At 39.6% G+C, this 15,522-nt stretch overlaps 2 protein-coding genes across 11 annotated transcripts in view; both read left to right on the plus strand.

Moving 5' to 3' along the window:
* The window catches only part of LOC308070621 (uncharacterized protein), a 46,460-nt gene extending 44,303 nt beyond the window's left edge, over positions 1–2,157 (plus strand). For 9 of the 10 annotated variants that reach the window (XM_080404879.1, XM_080404885.1, XM_080404883.1 and 6 more), the window contains 2 exons: positions 543–657; positions 1,474–2,157. In XM_080404879.1, the coding sequence (XP_080261005.1) occupies positions 543–657; positions 1,474–1,632 (274 nt within the window). In that variant the 3' untranslated portion in view covers positions 1,633–2,157. Of the gene's footprint in view, positions 1–542; positions 1,443–1,473 lie in introns of those variants that run through there. The other variant, XM_080404880.1, reaches the window with a different exon arrangement.
* LOC308070632 (actin, alpha skeletal muscle B-like) overlaps positions 1,804–15,522 on the plus strand; it is an 88,881-nt gene continuing 75,162 nt past the window's right edge. Inside the window, exons 1-6 of the mRNA XM_080404915.1 lie at positions 1,804–1,903; positions 3,355–3,480; positions 6,563–6,709; positions 8,183–8,311; positions 12,512–12,622; positions 14,795–14,879. Of these exons, the coding sequence (XP_080261041.1) occupies positions 6,581–6,709; positions 8,183–8,311; positions 12,512–12,622; positions 14,795–14,879 (454 nt within the window). The 5' untranslated portion in view covers positions 1,804–1,903; positions 3,355–3,480; positions 6,563–6,580. The remainder of the gene's footprint in view (positions 1,904–3,354; positions 3,481–6,562; positions 6,710–8,182; positions 8,312–12,511; positions 12,623–14,794; positions 14,880–15,522) is intronic.

The raw sequence follows: 15,522 nt of genomic DNA on the forward strand, positions 1-15,522 counted from the left end.
CTGCAGTACTGGAAGCAATGGGAATGCATGTGTAACTGTGTTAAAAAGCTAGATTTAACTCTATGGATCAAAAAAATGTTACGTGCTTTGGGATTGTTATTTTATTTATTTAATGTCTTGCTTCAAATATTGGACTCTGTAGTCAGTGGTAGTTCTTTATTTTCAAGCTAGACAAAAATATCACATATTTAGCACCTTTAGCACAGCCACTGTTTAGATTTAAAATATTATTATTATTATATTATACCATTATAAAATATTATTATCCGTCTGCCTGTATAGTGCCCATCACTGCCATCATCTGAAAATTACTATTCAATTGGCTAGTGGTGGTGTGGGTTATTCTGAATGAATGAAACACCTTGAGAATAGATTGTAACTAGAGACTGAAAAAGACATGGCATTATAAACTCAGTCTTACTGCTTTTTGTGGGGACTTTCCCCCAGTAAGGTAAGTATACAAAATACTGTTTATGTGAATTCAGTACTTTAAAAGAGGAGATAATTCAGTACTCCATTGTCTGCCTTTAATCTTTTGCTAGATTTGAAGTAAGCAGTTACAGGTCTCTACCTAGTGAATACACTGTTCAGATGGAAACTGAGGAGGAAAGGGAAGCCTTAATCATCAATCCTAGTGAACATGTCGTTGTGCGAAAGGTAAGTAAATGAAAGCTTTTAAAAACCCTGCATTATAAGCTACTTCAAAGTAGTGTGCGCATTGCATGCTGCTCGTTGCAGACTAGATTGAAGGTGGCACAGCTCACGGTGTCCCTCACACTACCCCTTTCTTTTTTTCCGTCTTCCCTCTGCTATACCTTTCTTTCTACTGTCATTCATTCTTGGAGTGCAGATTTCCCTTCTGAGTGACTGAAAGTCCCCAATTTTGGGTTGTCCTCTTTATATGTAAACACTGGCATGAAACAGCTACGTGTCTAATCTGCCTTGGCTCTGAAAATCTGAGAGTGAAGTACTCTTTTATTGCGTTAGGTATTGTGGAGATGGGTGGGCCGTAGAGGCATCCACTCCAAGTAGCAAACTACTAGTGAAACTGTTTCACTGAAAAGAAAGTCCTTAATTTCTTTCTGCTTGGGTTTTGGATGGTGTGGCAAATACAGGCAGTTGTGTAAACCATGCCATAGAACACATTCCTTATGTCCAAATTAAAATGTGAATAATGGTATTTATTTTACACATGTGGCCATTAAACAAAATGTGTGTGCATATAATTAGGCAATTTCACCTCTAGTATATGTGTATAATTACATAATACACAAATACCTTGACTCCATTCCTCTCCCCTTCTATTAATGCTGTTTTCTTTGGTCTTTGAATCATTCGTGCTTACAGCTTGTGTTGTGGCACCCATTGCTGCATCGGAGGCAAAAAAAAAAAAAAAAAAGTCGAAGTTGCAGTGGAGCTTCTTCTGACTTGTATTCATGATTACTTATTTGGTGTTCTTTGTTTTGTAACCAGATGAAGGGAGGAGCCCTTTCCTTCCGAAGATGGGTTCGAGGGCGAAGTCTTTACTGTTCTAAGCTGCTGACCTCCAGAGCAAAATCCCGCTATTTATTCCTCACATACCTAGTTACACTACATCTTGTTGTTTTACTGTGCCTCACTGGTGTTCTCTGAATACACTGCGGTTTTTGGATGAATTATTTCCCTGTAGGTGATGGCGTGCCAATTGAAGATGATAGACTTTTCACATGCTGCTGTTAAGCTATGCACTGGACACAGTTGTATATATTCTTGTTACGCTACATGAATCTTGAGCTCCTTAAAAGAAATTTCTGTATATCACAGTTGCTCCAAAGTCGACTTGAATTGCTCTAACTGTGGAATATTATATTTGCTAAGGAGAAAATATTCCCCTCAGCCCTATAAAGAAACTGCTGCATACAAGGTATTTAATAATGTTTGTGAGTACATAATGATTGATTACTACTGAATGGGTTGTAAATGATATCTTTTCTATATAAATTTTATTTTAAGAGTTAAACTATAAATTTTAAAGGAGTATTCAGCTATTGCTGTTTATTGACTTCTTGATTATAACAAGAAGTTTTATAGAGTGCAATAAAGGAAGAACTACTGGATTTTTGATTTTTTTTGGTTTGGTTTGTTTTTTTCTGAAAATAAAAGAATTAAGAAAGTTGTTCTTTGGCCATACGTTTTGTAAAGGCTGTTAAAAGGTCCACAGATATATATGTGGTAATAAGGTAAGGCAATGATCAAAGATTCAGAATTGAGATGACATGAAGAATGTCTTCAACTTATTATATTCCTTTACTCTTGTTTAAATGTGCAATTTCTGTAAGCTTTCTCATCTTGATGGTTTTTGTTTGTTTGTTCCGTTTTGGTTTTTGGGTTTGTTTAATTCACTTGCACTTCTTGTCTTGGTGGGTTTAGTTACTGCCTGTCTTTGGGGCAAAATGTTACTGAGCTGCTCAGCACATGAAATTCAATCTTAAAAAGACACAGCCTTACACAGGTCACTTGTTTGGGCTTCAAGGTACAAATTCGTAAAGGGTGCATTTTTAACTAAGAGGCTGGGAGAAGCAGGATTTGCGTTCAGTTTCTGCTGACACGTGGTAGATGTGTGTTACCTGTTAATACATCTATGTTTTGTTACAATGTTCCCTGAAACTGCACAGCTGTTTCTCTGATGCAAAAAATAGTTTATTTGTGAAGATTGTACCAGCGGAAGCTGGAAGGTTGTTTTTACGCCCCGTATCATTGTTGGTGTTTGTTCTCGCTGCGTTTCCACTCACGTGTGTATGAAGTGGGGGGATACAGTCAAGCGGAGTCTAAAGGAGTAGACATACAGTCACAAAAAAGGAGTAGCTGTTTGATTTCCTGTTTGCTGGGCTAAAACCCCAAAAATCGTGTGGGAAGAGAAAAACATAATGAGTATGGAAGTAGAAGGATTCAGTTGGTTTTACTGATGGGCAGACACGAGGTTGGCTTTGAAGAGATGTTAGTGGATTATCTGTTAAGGGTCCAAGGACTTTTGTATGTGAGGTCTGCCACACAGTTGTGTGACAGTTAAGAAAGAGGGGTTGGTTGGCATTTACATTTGCAGAGGTAACATTTACCAAATTGTATCTGATGTTCTGCATCGCTTGTGTTTGTCATGTGGAGTAGGACATACTGCCAGCTGTAGTTAGCACTGTAGGTAAATCCTGTAAACTTTCTTTTGATGGTTCTTTCCTATTTCTTAGTCTGATAAAGGTCTGAATTTCTATATAAATCAAATATATTCCAATAGAATTGTCTTTTTGTGTGTGTGTGTGTAAAATGGTAATGGCTCATCTCTTTGGAATGGCTGATTGCTGATTCAGTCCCTGTTTTCAGCCGTGGTGTCACCGAAGCGCTGAGATAAGTCAGCTATTTTCAGTCTTGGGCCACACAAACAAACACCAGGTACAGTTGAAACCTGAGTACTGTACATGTTAAGGCTTCTCCCTTTGCAGCTTGAAGGTGGGTGTTAACAGAATGATAGCAAGCTATTCTTAGCTAATTGTGTTATAATGAAGCAGCATGTTTTCAGATGACAACAGTGGACCTACAAATCCTTCCAGTCTTACTCATCTAGTGTGAGGGACTTTTGTCTTGGGGGGAGAAAACAACCCTCTGGTGAGGCAGAGCAAGTTAGTGAGTGGGAGAGGATCCAGAGAAGTTAGAAATTCTGCCCTAATTTATCCAGGCCTTTGTGCTGTCACTGTGATAAGCATAAACTGGAAAAAAAAGTTTCCATAAATGGCTTGACATGTGTAGATACTCTGTGAACTCCATTCCAGAAGCTGATATAAATGTAATGGAAGGTGAGATCATGGTATTTACAAAGAGGCTTTTACAAATCATCACCGTTTCCTGGTAAGTATTGCCCTGAGGGTTTTTTCTCATGTTGTAGTTCATGATTTTAATGCGTTGCTTCACTTGATCGGAGATCTTGTGGGGATATACACACTTCTTCCTGGATTCAGATGCTGCTTGCCTCAGGCTTTGAAGGAATTCCAAAGGGTCTCCTGGTGGAAAGTAATTCAGGTTTGACTGCATGATGGCAGGGAAATGTGCAGACCTTTCTCGTTGCTGGAAGGATCAGTAGAGTGCAAGGAAACCTTCTTAGTCTATTTGAACCCTGGAAGAACAGTTCCATAGTGTTTTCTGTCTGCATGTTGGGCCTTATGCAGAAACCAAATAAGTATTTCTCTGTTAATTTTATTAAATTTTGCACTAGGAATTAGAAACAGTTGAAACTAAAAATTAAAATAAAGCAAACTTAGCAAATTTATTTAGGAGCTTTATCTGGTGAAAAGACTTCCAAATAGCTGCTTTGTGAAAATGATTATTAAACCTATAAATTCAGCTGTAAAGCAATGACATGACTCAATCAATGGAAGCAAAGCAAAATAATAAAAAAAAGGGGGGGTGGGGAATCAACAAATTCAGCAATTTGACACTTACTAGTAAGTGTCGGTGGCTTTGCAGGAATCTAATTAATAGTGCGTAAAAGTGTAAGCAACTGCTGCCAGCACTTCAAAGTGTAACTTGTACAGCTCAGCTGGGATTCCTCTCTGAATTTGGTTTCTCTGAGTATGGCTGTATTGACTTTAGTTGTACATGTAAAGCTACGTATAGAATGCTGTGTATATGAATGAACAGGAATATTATTTCTCACCATGTAGGATTAAACATCTTGGTTCTCTCCAGCTTTCCTCATAGCCAAGGAGTGATGCTGAGCTCCCAGAGCTTTATAACATTTCTGTACTTTAAAACTCTCTAAATTCTAGTATCTCATCTGATGTCATTTCTGATACTTCTAAGAACTGTTCCCTTATGTTTTACATTGATGGAGTCAGAGTCTGGGCACAGTTCTGTAATCTTGGATGCTGCTGGTAAATGTTTGGCTTATTGCATTCGAAAAGCCTTTTCCTGAGGGTTTTATAAGAAAGTAACAATTCATGGCAACATGAACAAATGTTCAAAAGTACCAGCTACTGGAACTCATGGTTAAACATTCCTATGTTAAAGCTGTTAACAAATGTACGTGATAGAACTATTCTGCTTCCTTATGTGAAAAAGAATCTTCCAGTCATAAGCACATCAACAAGAATTAAAATTATTTTTCTTATTTTAAAGTAAGTCATATTTTTGAATTAAGCTTTCATTTCCCTGTGAGCATTGGGATCAGCCATGCCACAGTCTTGCTTCGTAAAGCCTGTGGGAAAGGATTAAACAGCAGGAACTTTGTGCAGTAAAAACTCTAAAACTGTTCCTGTTTGTAAATCTCCAGGGACTTTGGTATTCTTGCAGACATTCTTGGAAGAGCCTGAGAAATTTTAAACCCCACAAACAGGGCAGCATGAATTGGTTGCAAGGCAGACCCTAGTGCTGGTGGCCACTGCTCCTGGCCTGCCTGCGCATGTAGGGCTTTGGTGGAACTGGAATGCCATCAGGAGTCAAGTACATGTTTGCATTAATTGCAAAAATGATGCTTAATACATTTTTGCTTTGTTAGGAGCAAGAACCTTGCTGGACAAGTAAGTGGTTTTCATTCTTTTCCCATTTCTGAAGTACCTTTCCTTACCAAGTGAAGTTGCCAGAGAAGGAAAAATAAAAACCTTCTGTTCTCGACTGCCTAAAGAGGCAATCGTACGGTCCTAAAAATAACCAAGGAATCCAAAATAGAAGTCTTGGTGAAATTCAGGCCCTCCCTTGGTGGGAGTTTTGCCATGAATTTCAATGAGTTCAGGACTTTGCCCAATGTGTTGTCCAACTGCTGAAGTGGAGTTGTTCCTGGGCCAGCTGCCTCTTGTTCTGTGTCCCAGAATAACCACTTCGATAAGGTATTTACCACTTACAAATAGGGAATAGACCCTGTAGTGAGCACTTCACATTACGGAGGAGCTGTCGTTCAAAACCACACAGCAAATGCTTCCCTGAAACTTTTGGTGCGAGTTATTTTTAGTTGTTTGTTTAAGATTGATGATGACCCTTCAAGAAAAAGGCAAATTTAAACATGCCGCTGGGGAGCAACTGTGATCTTCAAAGTAGTGAGTGTTCAGTGAATCTTATTTACCATCTAATTACTAATGTTACAGCTGGTGGGTCTGTATGATCAATTCATTTTTAACAAATGAAATTTCTAGAAGATAATTCAGCCTTGGAAGACATGGGGTGACGCTTGCTTAAGTCCAAGTGCAGCTGAATGTGTATCCTTTAGCTGAACTTGCCCCATGGTCATGAGGCCAATTAACAGAATATCACAGGAGCCCTTGAAGCTATTTCCTGACAACCCCCACCCCCCTATATTTCCCTTTTGGAAACAAAGGCAGAATGTCGTGATTAATTTGCTTCAGCAGAACCTAGTCAAGCTGAAATTTATGTGGATACTTAACATGCTTCGCAAGATCGAGGCATTAGCATAGACTTTGCTGTTTAGGTTTATTCTTTTCCAAAATTATTATTGTTACAGCAGTTTGCTCTCTAAATGATGGAGAGTTACATCCGTCCTATTCCCTTCCATCTGCTCCACCCCACCCCAATTACTGTTTTGCAGCCAAAATTGTGAGGCACTATGTGCGATGACGATGAAACCACAGCCCTTGTATGTGACAATGGTTCTGGGCTTTGCAAAGCTGGGTTTGCAGGAGACGATGCCCCAAGAGCTGTGTTTCCATCCATTGTTGGACGTCCTCGACATCAGGTCAGTTGGTACCATCATGGAAGTGCTGTCTGGTCTGGGTGGTTGGTTTTGAGTTGAGTTTGTTTTTTTGGTTTGGTTTCTTTTTTCTTTTTTTTTTTTTAGACTTTAGACATGGCAATGAGAAAGCAGCAGGCTTAGGCAAAACTTCATTGGCCTTTGTAGGAGTTTAGCTTGTTAGGAACTAGAGGATTGAGCTGCGTGTCTTTATCACTATGAGGGAAATTTCATCCTTTGGAAAAAAGTGTTCATCAGCGAAAAAAATACTGACTGTAGAAGAACCTAAGTGTTTTAATGATACAAAGGTGTCTTATAGGGAAAAAACCCATTCAACTTGTTGGATCAATTAATACTTGCTGTATCAATACGAAGAAAAAAAAAGCAGAACATTGCTAACATGAGAAATCAAATGAGTAACAGTGCTAAGTTCCTTTTCTTGTTCCATTAAGCAACAGTATGGCCCAATAAACTTCAAAAAAAGGTTTCTAGCAAAGGATAAATGTGGCTTTTCTTGACCTTGGTAAGGGTTTTTTTGCTTACCTTGTTTTCTAACAGTTGTTTTACAAATAGAAGATGCAGATATTTGTTTATTTGAGTCATATCCGAGTCAGAATTTGCTGGGTTAAAAAAACCTTTCCCTGAAGTTCTGTGGGGTCTTCTGCTGAGCTAAATAAACCTGGGTGGACAGGTATGAAATACTACACATTTTGAACACCTCTATGAATTGAAGTTGAGTGTCAGTTGTTGAAAATGTCCGTTCCTTAACCTCTCAAATTGTTCATTGTCTTCTGGTGTGTAATTTTGCAGTTAAGCAGCTCAGCCACTGTATTAGTGAATCTGTGAGAAAAATTGAATATTTTTATGCTAGTTGATGAATAATATTTTAGCTTATATATTGTTATATTATCATGATAGGCTTCCCAATGCAAACATGATAAACTTTAGTAAAGTCTTATTTAATAATAGAGTTTTCTTTTAGAAAATCTGTCTCCGTTTTACATAAATTAATGATTTTTTGCAAAGCGTATATTTTTCAACACCATTTCACCTCCAGAAAGGGGGAATCTCTCTGTTTAAAGGCAATAGAGAAGCTGCCTAACAGAAAAGGCAACTAAATATGTACAGTAAATCTAGATATCTCTTTCACCTATAATTCCTTACCTTTATTCCTTTGTGGAATGACAAAGGACCCATCCCTTGCGGAGAGCCATGGGTTTGCGGATGCCTGCCTTGGCTGAGACGCCTTCCTTTGGTTTGGAAGCTGCCTTGCTCTTCCTAGTGGGTTTATAGGGGGACTTAGTACAGAGTAAGTGGTCACTGATAAATGCACATATTAGCTCCTTGCCTGTTCTGGGGGTACGTTCTAGAACAGCAGTAATGTATACAGTATTCACATGAAGTTTTGACTTAAAAATGATATTCTGTCTCTAATGTGTGTGATATACGGCACTAATATTAGAGTAATGTACTTTGCAGGGTGTTATGGTGGGAATGGGTCAAAAAGACAGCTATGTAGGGGATGAAGCACAAAGTAAAAGAGGGATCCTGACGCTGAAATATCCCATTGAGCATGGAATCATCACTAACTGGGATGACATGGAAAAGGTGGGTGTTTATTTTAAATGTAATTTTGTTAAGGCATCCTCTTATCCAAGATGTACAATTTGCCATTAACTTTCTTGCAAACCAAAGGAAAAATCCTTGGAAGACTTTGTAATTGCCTATAGGTGAAGGGGTAGTAGAGTATGCTAGTGCAGGAGCTTATCAGCTCTTGGTACTTATAGAGTTACTTTTCTTTTAAAGAATAAATGCTTATTACTTGTCAGATTTGGCTGTATGTTATAGAAGTATTTTATGATTTATACATATTCTTTTTGGTCTTGAAGTTCATCCTGAGGCAGAACATTTGATAATGATAGAAGGTAGCTAAAGTGGAAAAAAAAATAAATACAAGCTGATGGTTCATCAGAGGTGAATTGGAGAAATATTAAAGATATATTACTGAAGCTGGGACCAAAAAATGTGAGGTGGGGGGATGAACAAGATGATGGGTGATGCCCACATGTTGTATTGCATATGACATTCTTAATGTTAATTAAAGAAGAAAAGACATACTGGGGCTTCATACTAATTCTTTGAGAGTGGGCTATTTTTTTTTTCTCCTGAAGCATGTTTTTCTGTTGCCAGTTCCAGTTAGCTTTTAACATCTGAATGCTGAGAAGGCATCTTTATTCCCTATCAAGCAGGGCTTTCTTGGCATGCAGCCAGTGCAGTGACCTCTTTGTGAAATGCCCACTTGAGGATGTCCCAGACCAGGCACAGGCAATGAGGTGTGCTCTCTGGAGAAGCTTGAAAGGCAGGAGGAGTCCTAGGGGCACTCTCGTTCTCCTGTGTTTCTCTGATGTCCCATATGTTGTGGTCTCGGAAGCACCTGAATTCGTACATGGAAATACTGTGCCTCCTCTTTAGAGACAGGATGGCAGTTTGGTCCCTTGCCGTCTCCAGGTGAAACAGAATGGGAAGGAAACACCACAAGCAAAGGCTTCTAGTAATGTTTTCCTGTGGAAAATACAACTGCAAGGAAGACACAGGGTTGGTGGTGTTCTATACTCACACTTGCGGAGATGTAGCTTATAGAGTTACAATACATATGCCTAAAGTCAGTTGTTATGTCATATTCACAAACCCAGACTGCTAAGTGTAGGGTGTTCCAGACAAATGGACCAAAGTTAATACAGGAGCAATGGGAGTTCCTCAGTTCATATTGGGAAATAAATTGCCCACCTACTCCTCTAGATGGAAGCACAGTATTTGGATTTTGATATTGCACTGCTTGCTGGGAAGGACACCTTGCTTGTTTTTGTGGAGTAGAAAGTTTACCTCGTACATCCCTGCTGTCTACATTCAGCAAGAAATTATTCTTTTCCTGTAGGGGAGAAAAAAAATAATAATGGGAGGTCACTATTTCACATTCTTCCCTCAGCGACTGGTCTCTGCATCTGGAGATTACCCTGTGTATGTATAACAGGCTATGTATAACCAGTTCTTTCTCTGGGTAATGCCAGATGCTAGAGCAGACGTGTCTACAGTCTTGTTAGGAAAAGGAATTAGAGAAGGTAAAAAGGGTGGCACGTGCTTTACTGTAGTGTAAACTCATGGCTAGAGTGGTTGGTTTCAGGGTGTAATGGGGTGGGGGCTTCAGGCAGTGCTGTAATTCAGGTAATGGTCAGATACTATGTGGGTTCTTGTAGTTTGAACTTTTCTTCTGTTTGTCACTTAAATGGATGAAGGAATGACTTGTGAAAGCGGGGCCCTAGCCCACACTTACCTTCCGACAGGTGGCTTGCAACATGCAGTAGCTGGCAAAGATGCCCCAACTCTGACTGGTGCTCAGGCTTCTTGCTGAGCCCAGGAGCAGAGCGGGACAGAAAGTGGAGGCTGCCTTCAAGTGAAGGAGTGATGAGCATCAAATAGAAAAAATAAGCGTGAAGGAAAAGGCAGTGGTAAGGAAGAAGAAAGAAACAGCGCTACTAACCTTTGTGATTATTTCAAGCAAGAAAAAAGCTTGGTTTTTTAATATACAGGCTTCTCTGATTCAGTCGTGTGTCTCAACTTGTAACACACATGCATGCACACATGCACGTGCATGCACACACACTGTTATGGCTGAGTAGTTCTGAAATGATATTCCTAAAGTTTTGATGCTATGAAATTATCTTTTATATGTGCGTACATATATATATATATATATTTTTTTTTTTTTCTCCTTCAAGATTTCTAAACCATTGCATGATTTTGGTCCGAACCACAGATTTCTCTCCGGTGCTTGGTAATCATACTACTAAAAGTATCACGATGTAGCATCATGATGTAGAAGAAACAAGAGAATTACTGGGTAACGTGCCAGAAAAGGGACAAAGGCATAATAGTGCAGTGCCCAACCATCCATGTTACAAAAAGAGGGAGGTCATCAAAAGGTTAGGCCAAGTGTGCATGTGTGTGGGAGAAAGCAAGAGCTAGGATGCTGCAGGATGCACAGACTGTCGTGTGAATGGATGGTGAGGACATGTCGGCAATGAAATGAAGCATTCTTCTTCTCCTGTGCTTCAATTCACAATATTCAAATTGGGACTGCTCTGTTTTCCGCTGGAAAATAATACGGGGCATTGTACATCACTGTTAATCTATTCACAGCAACTGAGCTGACGACGTATGGGAGGGAAAGCGTTGGGATGGAGCGTTTTCTGGCTCTGGTGACTACATAAACATTTAATATAAGTTTTGGAATAATCCTTCCTCAATCTTTTCTGTTTGCTATTGTGCTTCCTGCTGACATTTAATTCTCATGACCTATAAAATACAACACTGAACCTTTTTTGTTTCTTGTGGAAACATTATCTATTAACATGGTTATCATTAGGTCAACTCTAATAGGCCGTACAAGGGCTGATCGTGCCTGATTTGGAAGAAAAACCTGGAAACTGCCCGAGGTTTGGGCAGAGCCCAGCTTTGTGAGTTCAGGTGTGTTTCTCACTGCTGAAAGTACCAGTACTTTGTTAATTATGCAAGCATGGAGGTTTCCTTCCCTTAGTGCTTTCCTGTGTGAAATGGCAGTTATTCTCTTGTATCTGATTTATATTTTTGTCTTAAACTTTTACGTGATTACTTCCTGTGTTATTCAACTTCTTTCTCTCTTTATATTCTAAACCTTCAAATGGAAGATAGCCCAGCATCCCAAACCCCAGTTGGGAAACATCTGATTTTTTTTTTTTTTAATTATTATTATTTTTTTGGAGGGTGGGTGTAGGACACACACACGTATTTTTTTTAGGGCTGATCATTTTCTTAATGAGTAATTCCAGCTCTGGTCAGGTGTTGGCTTTGTAGGTACTTCCAATTTAGGGAATATCTTTTTTTCCACTAAAGTTCATTTTGGAACATAGTAATACTTGTTTCTAGGATATTAATCAAATAAACTTACCCATAAAACTATCCTGATGTTTTTTGCTCAGAAATAAGCTTGTTGGCTTAGGCAAAGCTGAGCTAAAAGGAGGGGGGGGGGAGGGGCAGGGAGAAAAAGGAAATAAAGGCAGGAAAGAATTAAATGAGAAGATAACAAATAGTTCATCGTGTTACTGAACAGTCTCCCTTCAAGCTGACATCAACAAAAAACCAACCCTTCAGTTCCTAACAGCCAGTCTTCAGACAGTCAAAGCCAGCATCGTTTGATATGGGTAGGACCTTCCAACATGAATATCATGCTACAGTACTTCACAGACTGTGGCTAAGATATTTGAGTGAATGAGAGTTTGATTCAGGATTTACTGGGTGAAATATCTGTGTCATAGAGGGCCTTTCGCGTCTGTGAAATAATTTGATTTCTAAATACCATCTTGGCAATGGCTTGCAACTGGGTCGGTCTCCAAGCAGCTGCAAGTGGAGAAGTCCTTCCAGGGCTAACAGTTCAGTGCCTGGCTCAGCCTCTGCATCAGAGCACTGAGGGGGGAACTCCCTGGTGTCCCTGCTTAGAAAGGACGATCTGTGCTCTCCTTAGGGGATCTAACTGGAAGGACTCCATTGTGTAGGTTATATTCTGCTGTTACATACAGTAGAAGCCAAATGGTTTGCGTTCTAAAGTAGAGTTGAATTTGGCAGATTCACCCTTGTGTGTTTTCTATTTTAATGTCTGTAAAAAAATGTTAAATCTATAATTACTCAGACTGTATTTGAAAAGCTTTCTGTATAGGTCTGTGGACAGAAGAAACAATTTTCAGAACACTTTTCTAAAGCGGTTTTCATTTTTAGATCTGGCATCATTCTTTCTACAATGAACTCCGGGTTGCACCGGAGGAACACCCGGTCCTGCTGACCGAGGCCCCCTTGAATCCGAAGGCCAACCGTGAAAAAATGACTCAGGTAACCATCTGAGTGCTGTGCCACAGATAATTTCTGCATGAAAGCAGCTAAAAATGTAAATAGTTCTGGGTTGTCATCTTCCTTAATTTCGGAGGTAACCCCTTAGGGTTGGTGTGGGTTAGTGTGCTGGCTAAGCCATGTTGCGAGAGCAGGAGTTTGTGCTGCTCATGCCATAGCAGTTTTCTGGATGGCCCTGCACTGTTCCGTGGTTGTGTGTGGCTGTGACACGTACATAACTAGTCTCTCAAAAGCCTGAAGTGATTTTCTTTGTTCATTAGACTGCATGTGTGCTTTATTCTGGAAGTGGGGAAGCTGGAGGCGAAGGTGGCTTCTGATGCTGAGTTCTGGTGTCTCGATAATGTTGACCTTGGATTCATGTAATTTTTTTGGATGGAGTTACGGGTCGTTGACAGATTAAAAGTGAGGTTTGCGAGCCCTGCAACACTGGTCATGTACCAGCTGAATCACACTTCTGTATGAGTTTTGGGTCAGTGATGCCTTTTGTGGGCCTGCCTCTGGCCATTCAAACTGAAACGATGCTTTGCGAGACGTTTCTGCCTGTGACATACTCGGTCTGATTTAGCAAACTCAGATCAGAACCAAAAGTTGTCCTCTGAGGTTTGCATATTTTAGAGCAGCCTTCTGGCCAGAAGTCCACATTATAAATTTAGCCAGTGATGTAACCAGAAGTAAGTGTGATTTTAAATACAGGTATAGGTATAAAATCACCTGGGAAAATTAGATGTGGCTCTGTACTTCCCTTTGTGCCCACTTTTGGCATATATTTAATAGGAAGATTATGCATCAATTTAGCAGCAGTGTAAATAAACTAATTAAGTAGTGAGCTTGACAGCATGCATTACTAGGAGATAATACAACTGGGAGATAATAAACAACAACAGACCATAAGAAAAGCCTAGCTTATAACAACCAGGAAGTGTGGTTCATACAGTAGACGTGTCTGGGACTGTTTCTCTGTCATTACACTGTAATGGTAAATCCTGTTTTCGAGATTGTTTAAAGGCCTATTGTTTATTACTGATTGCATTAAATTCATTACATTAATTAACTATGAAATATCGGTAATTCATGTATTCTTTAATTGAAAGCATACTTTTTATTAAAAGTAGACTTCATTGGCAAAGGTATTAGCTTATGAAATCCAAAGTTTAAGTTTAACTCCCTGATGCCAGTGGCTCTGATGGGTACAACAGTGACTGTTGATCACTATCGATGGAGGTATTTAAAAGATATGTAGACATAGAGCTGAGGGACATGGTGTAGTGGTGGGCTCGGCAGCGTTAGGTTTATGGTTGGATTTGATGCTCTTAAAGGTCTTTCCCAACCTAAATGATTCTATGAAACGTGGTTACAGCAGCACCACTAGTGATGGGGTAGCACTGCCCAGTGTAGGTGGCATTGGCTTAAAAAAGGATACAGCGCATAGGGTTGTCCAGCTGGAAACAAACGTTCCATCTGCTCAGATACACTGCAATTTTATCTGATACAAGAGATGGAAAGAACTGGAGCTTGTTAAGACTAGAGGAGGTGGGGGATGAGACAAGAGAATATGCCTAAGGTCACCATAAAGAGAAAAAAAGATAAACTTTTGTATTTGCTGGGGGCGGGGGGGGGGAGAATGAGATGTGATGGGTTTATACTAGACCAAGTGAGGTTTTAGCTAGACACCGAGAAACCCCTGAGTAACAGTAAGTAGAGTGTATCACTAGATTTGTTTGCTGGAGGAATCTGTGGACGTTCCAGCAGAGGAATTTCTGAGACAGAAATTTATTACTGTGTCAGGAATGGCTAATTCTTCCTTGAGATGGGAATAGACAGATTATTCCTCGTGGCTTCTTCCAGCTGTGTCTTCTATACATTTGTGTGTGTGTATGTATACACACACTCCCTTAGATTGTGGCATTGTTGGAGTCCTGCCATCAGGCCCAAGGTGTCATCTTCAATTAACATTATCAGTAAAACTGACCTAATCTGAGGTTAATGGAAAGATATCCACTGAATTCAGTTTGATGTTTTTTTTAATGAAATTCTAAAGAAAGCATCATGTGCTGTTCCCAGAAGAACCAGTATTTGTGAAAAAACAAAACAAAACTGTCTCTTTAGATACTTTTAAAGTATAGATCCTAAAGGTTTTCAAATTCTTCATTCTAGATTATGTTTGAGACGTTCAATGTGCCAGCAATGTATGTAGCAATTCAGGCAGTGCTGTCTCTGTATGCATCTGGAAGAACGACTGGTGAGTCTTTTCTGGGAGTGGTATTTTCCACCTGTCCTTCTCTCGTGGAGGTACGTGCACACACACAGAGATATGTTGATTATGGTGCACCAGCTGTGTATTGAGAAGAACTGATAGCCATATGGAGACTGAATACTTCCCACCATGCTGTGCAAGTACCTCTTCAGTTTTTTCAACTTCATGGCAGCTATAACTTTGTGCTTCAAAAACTCAAGCGGCTACAGCTCAACTATCTGAACAGTGGAAAGGCTTTACAGTTTGATACTGCCCTTAATTGCACAGCATAGAGAAGAGGCAGTATCTTCACTAGATTGCTCCAAACTCGCAGTTCCTTCTTCCTTTAGACCTACCTCTATCATTAAGCTCCATTCCCAGTAGGAAAAAAACCACCCCTTTCACTAGCTGGATGAAATATTTCACTTAAAAGTTTTCAGATTTCAGTCAGATAATGATGTCTGCTGTTAAGCGATCATTAATTAGAATTGGCATGGAGGTCTCTTATTGCCATTTAGAGTCTGATCAAGCATTAAGATGGTAAATTACTTCTTAGCAACTCTTCAGTCTTCATATACTTTGAGAAAAATTAAAATACCGTCTGTCTTTGTAGCCTGATGCCACAATATAATTTTGTATAAAAACATTG

This window comes from Falco punctatus (assembly GCF_963210335.1).
Source record: "Falco punctatus genome assembly, chromosome: 10".
Taxonomy (NCBI): Eukaryota; Metazoa; Chordata; class Aves; order Falconiformes; family Falconidae; genus Falco; species Falco punctatus.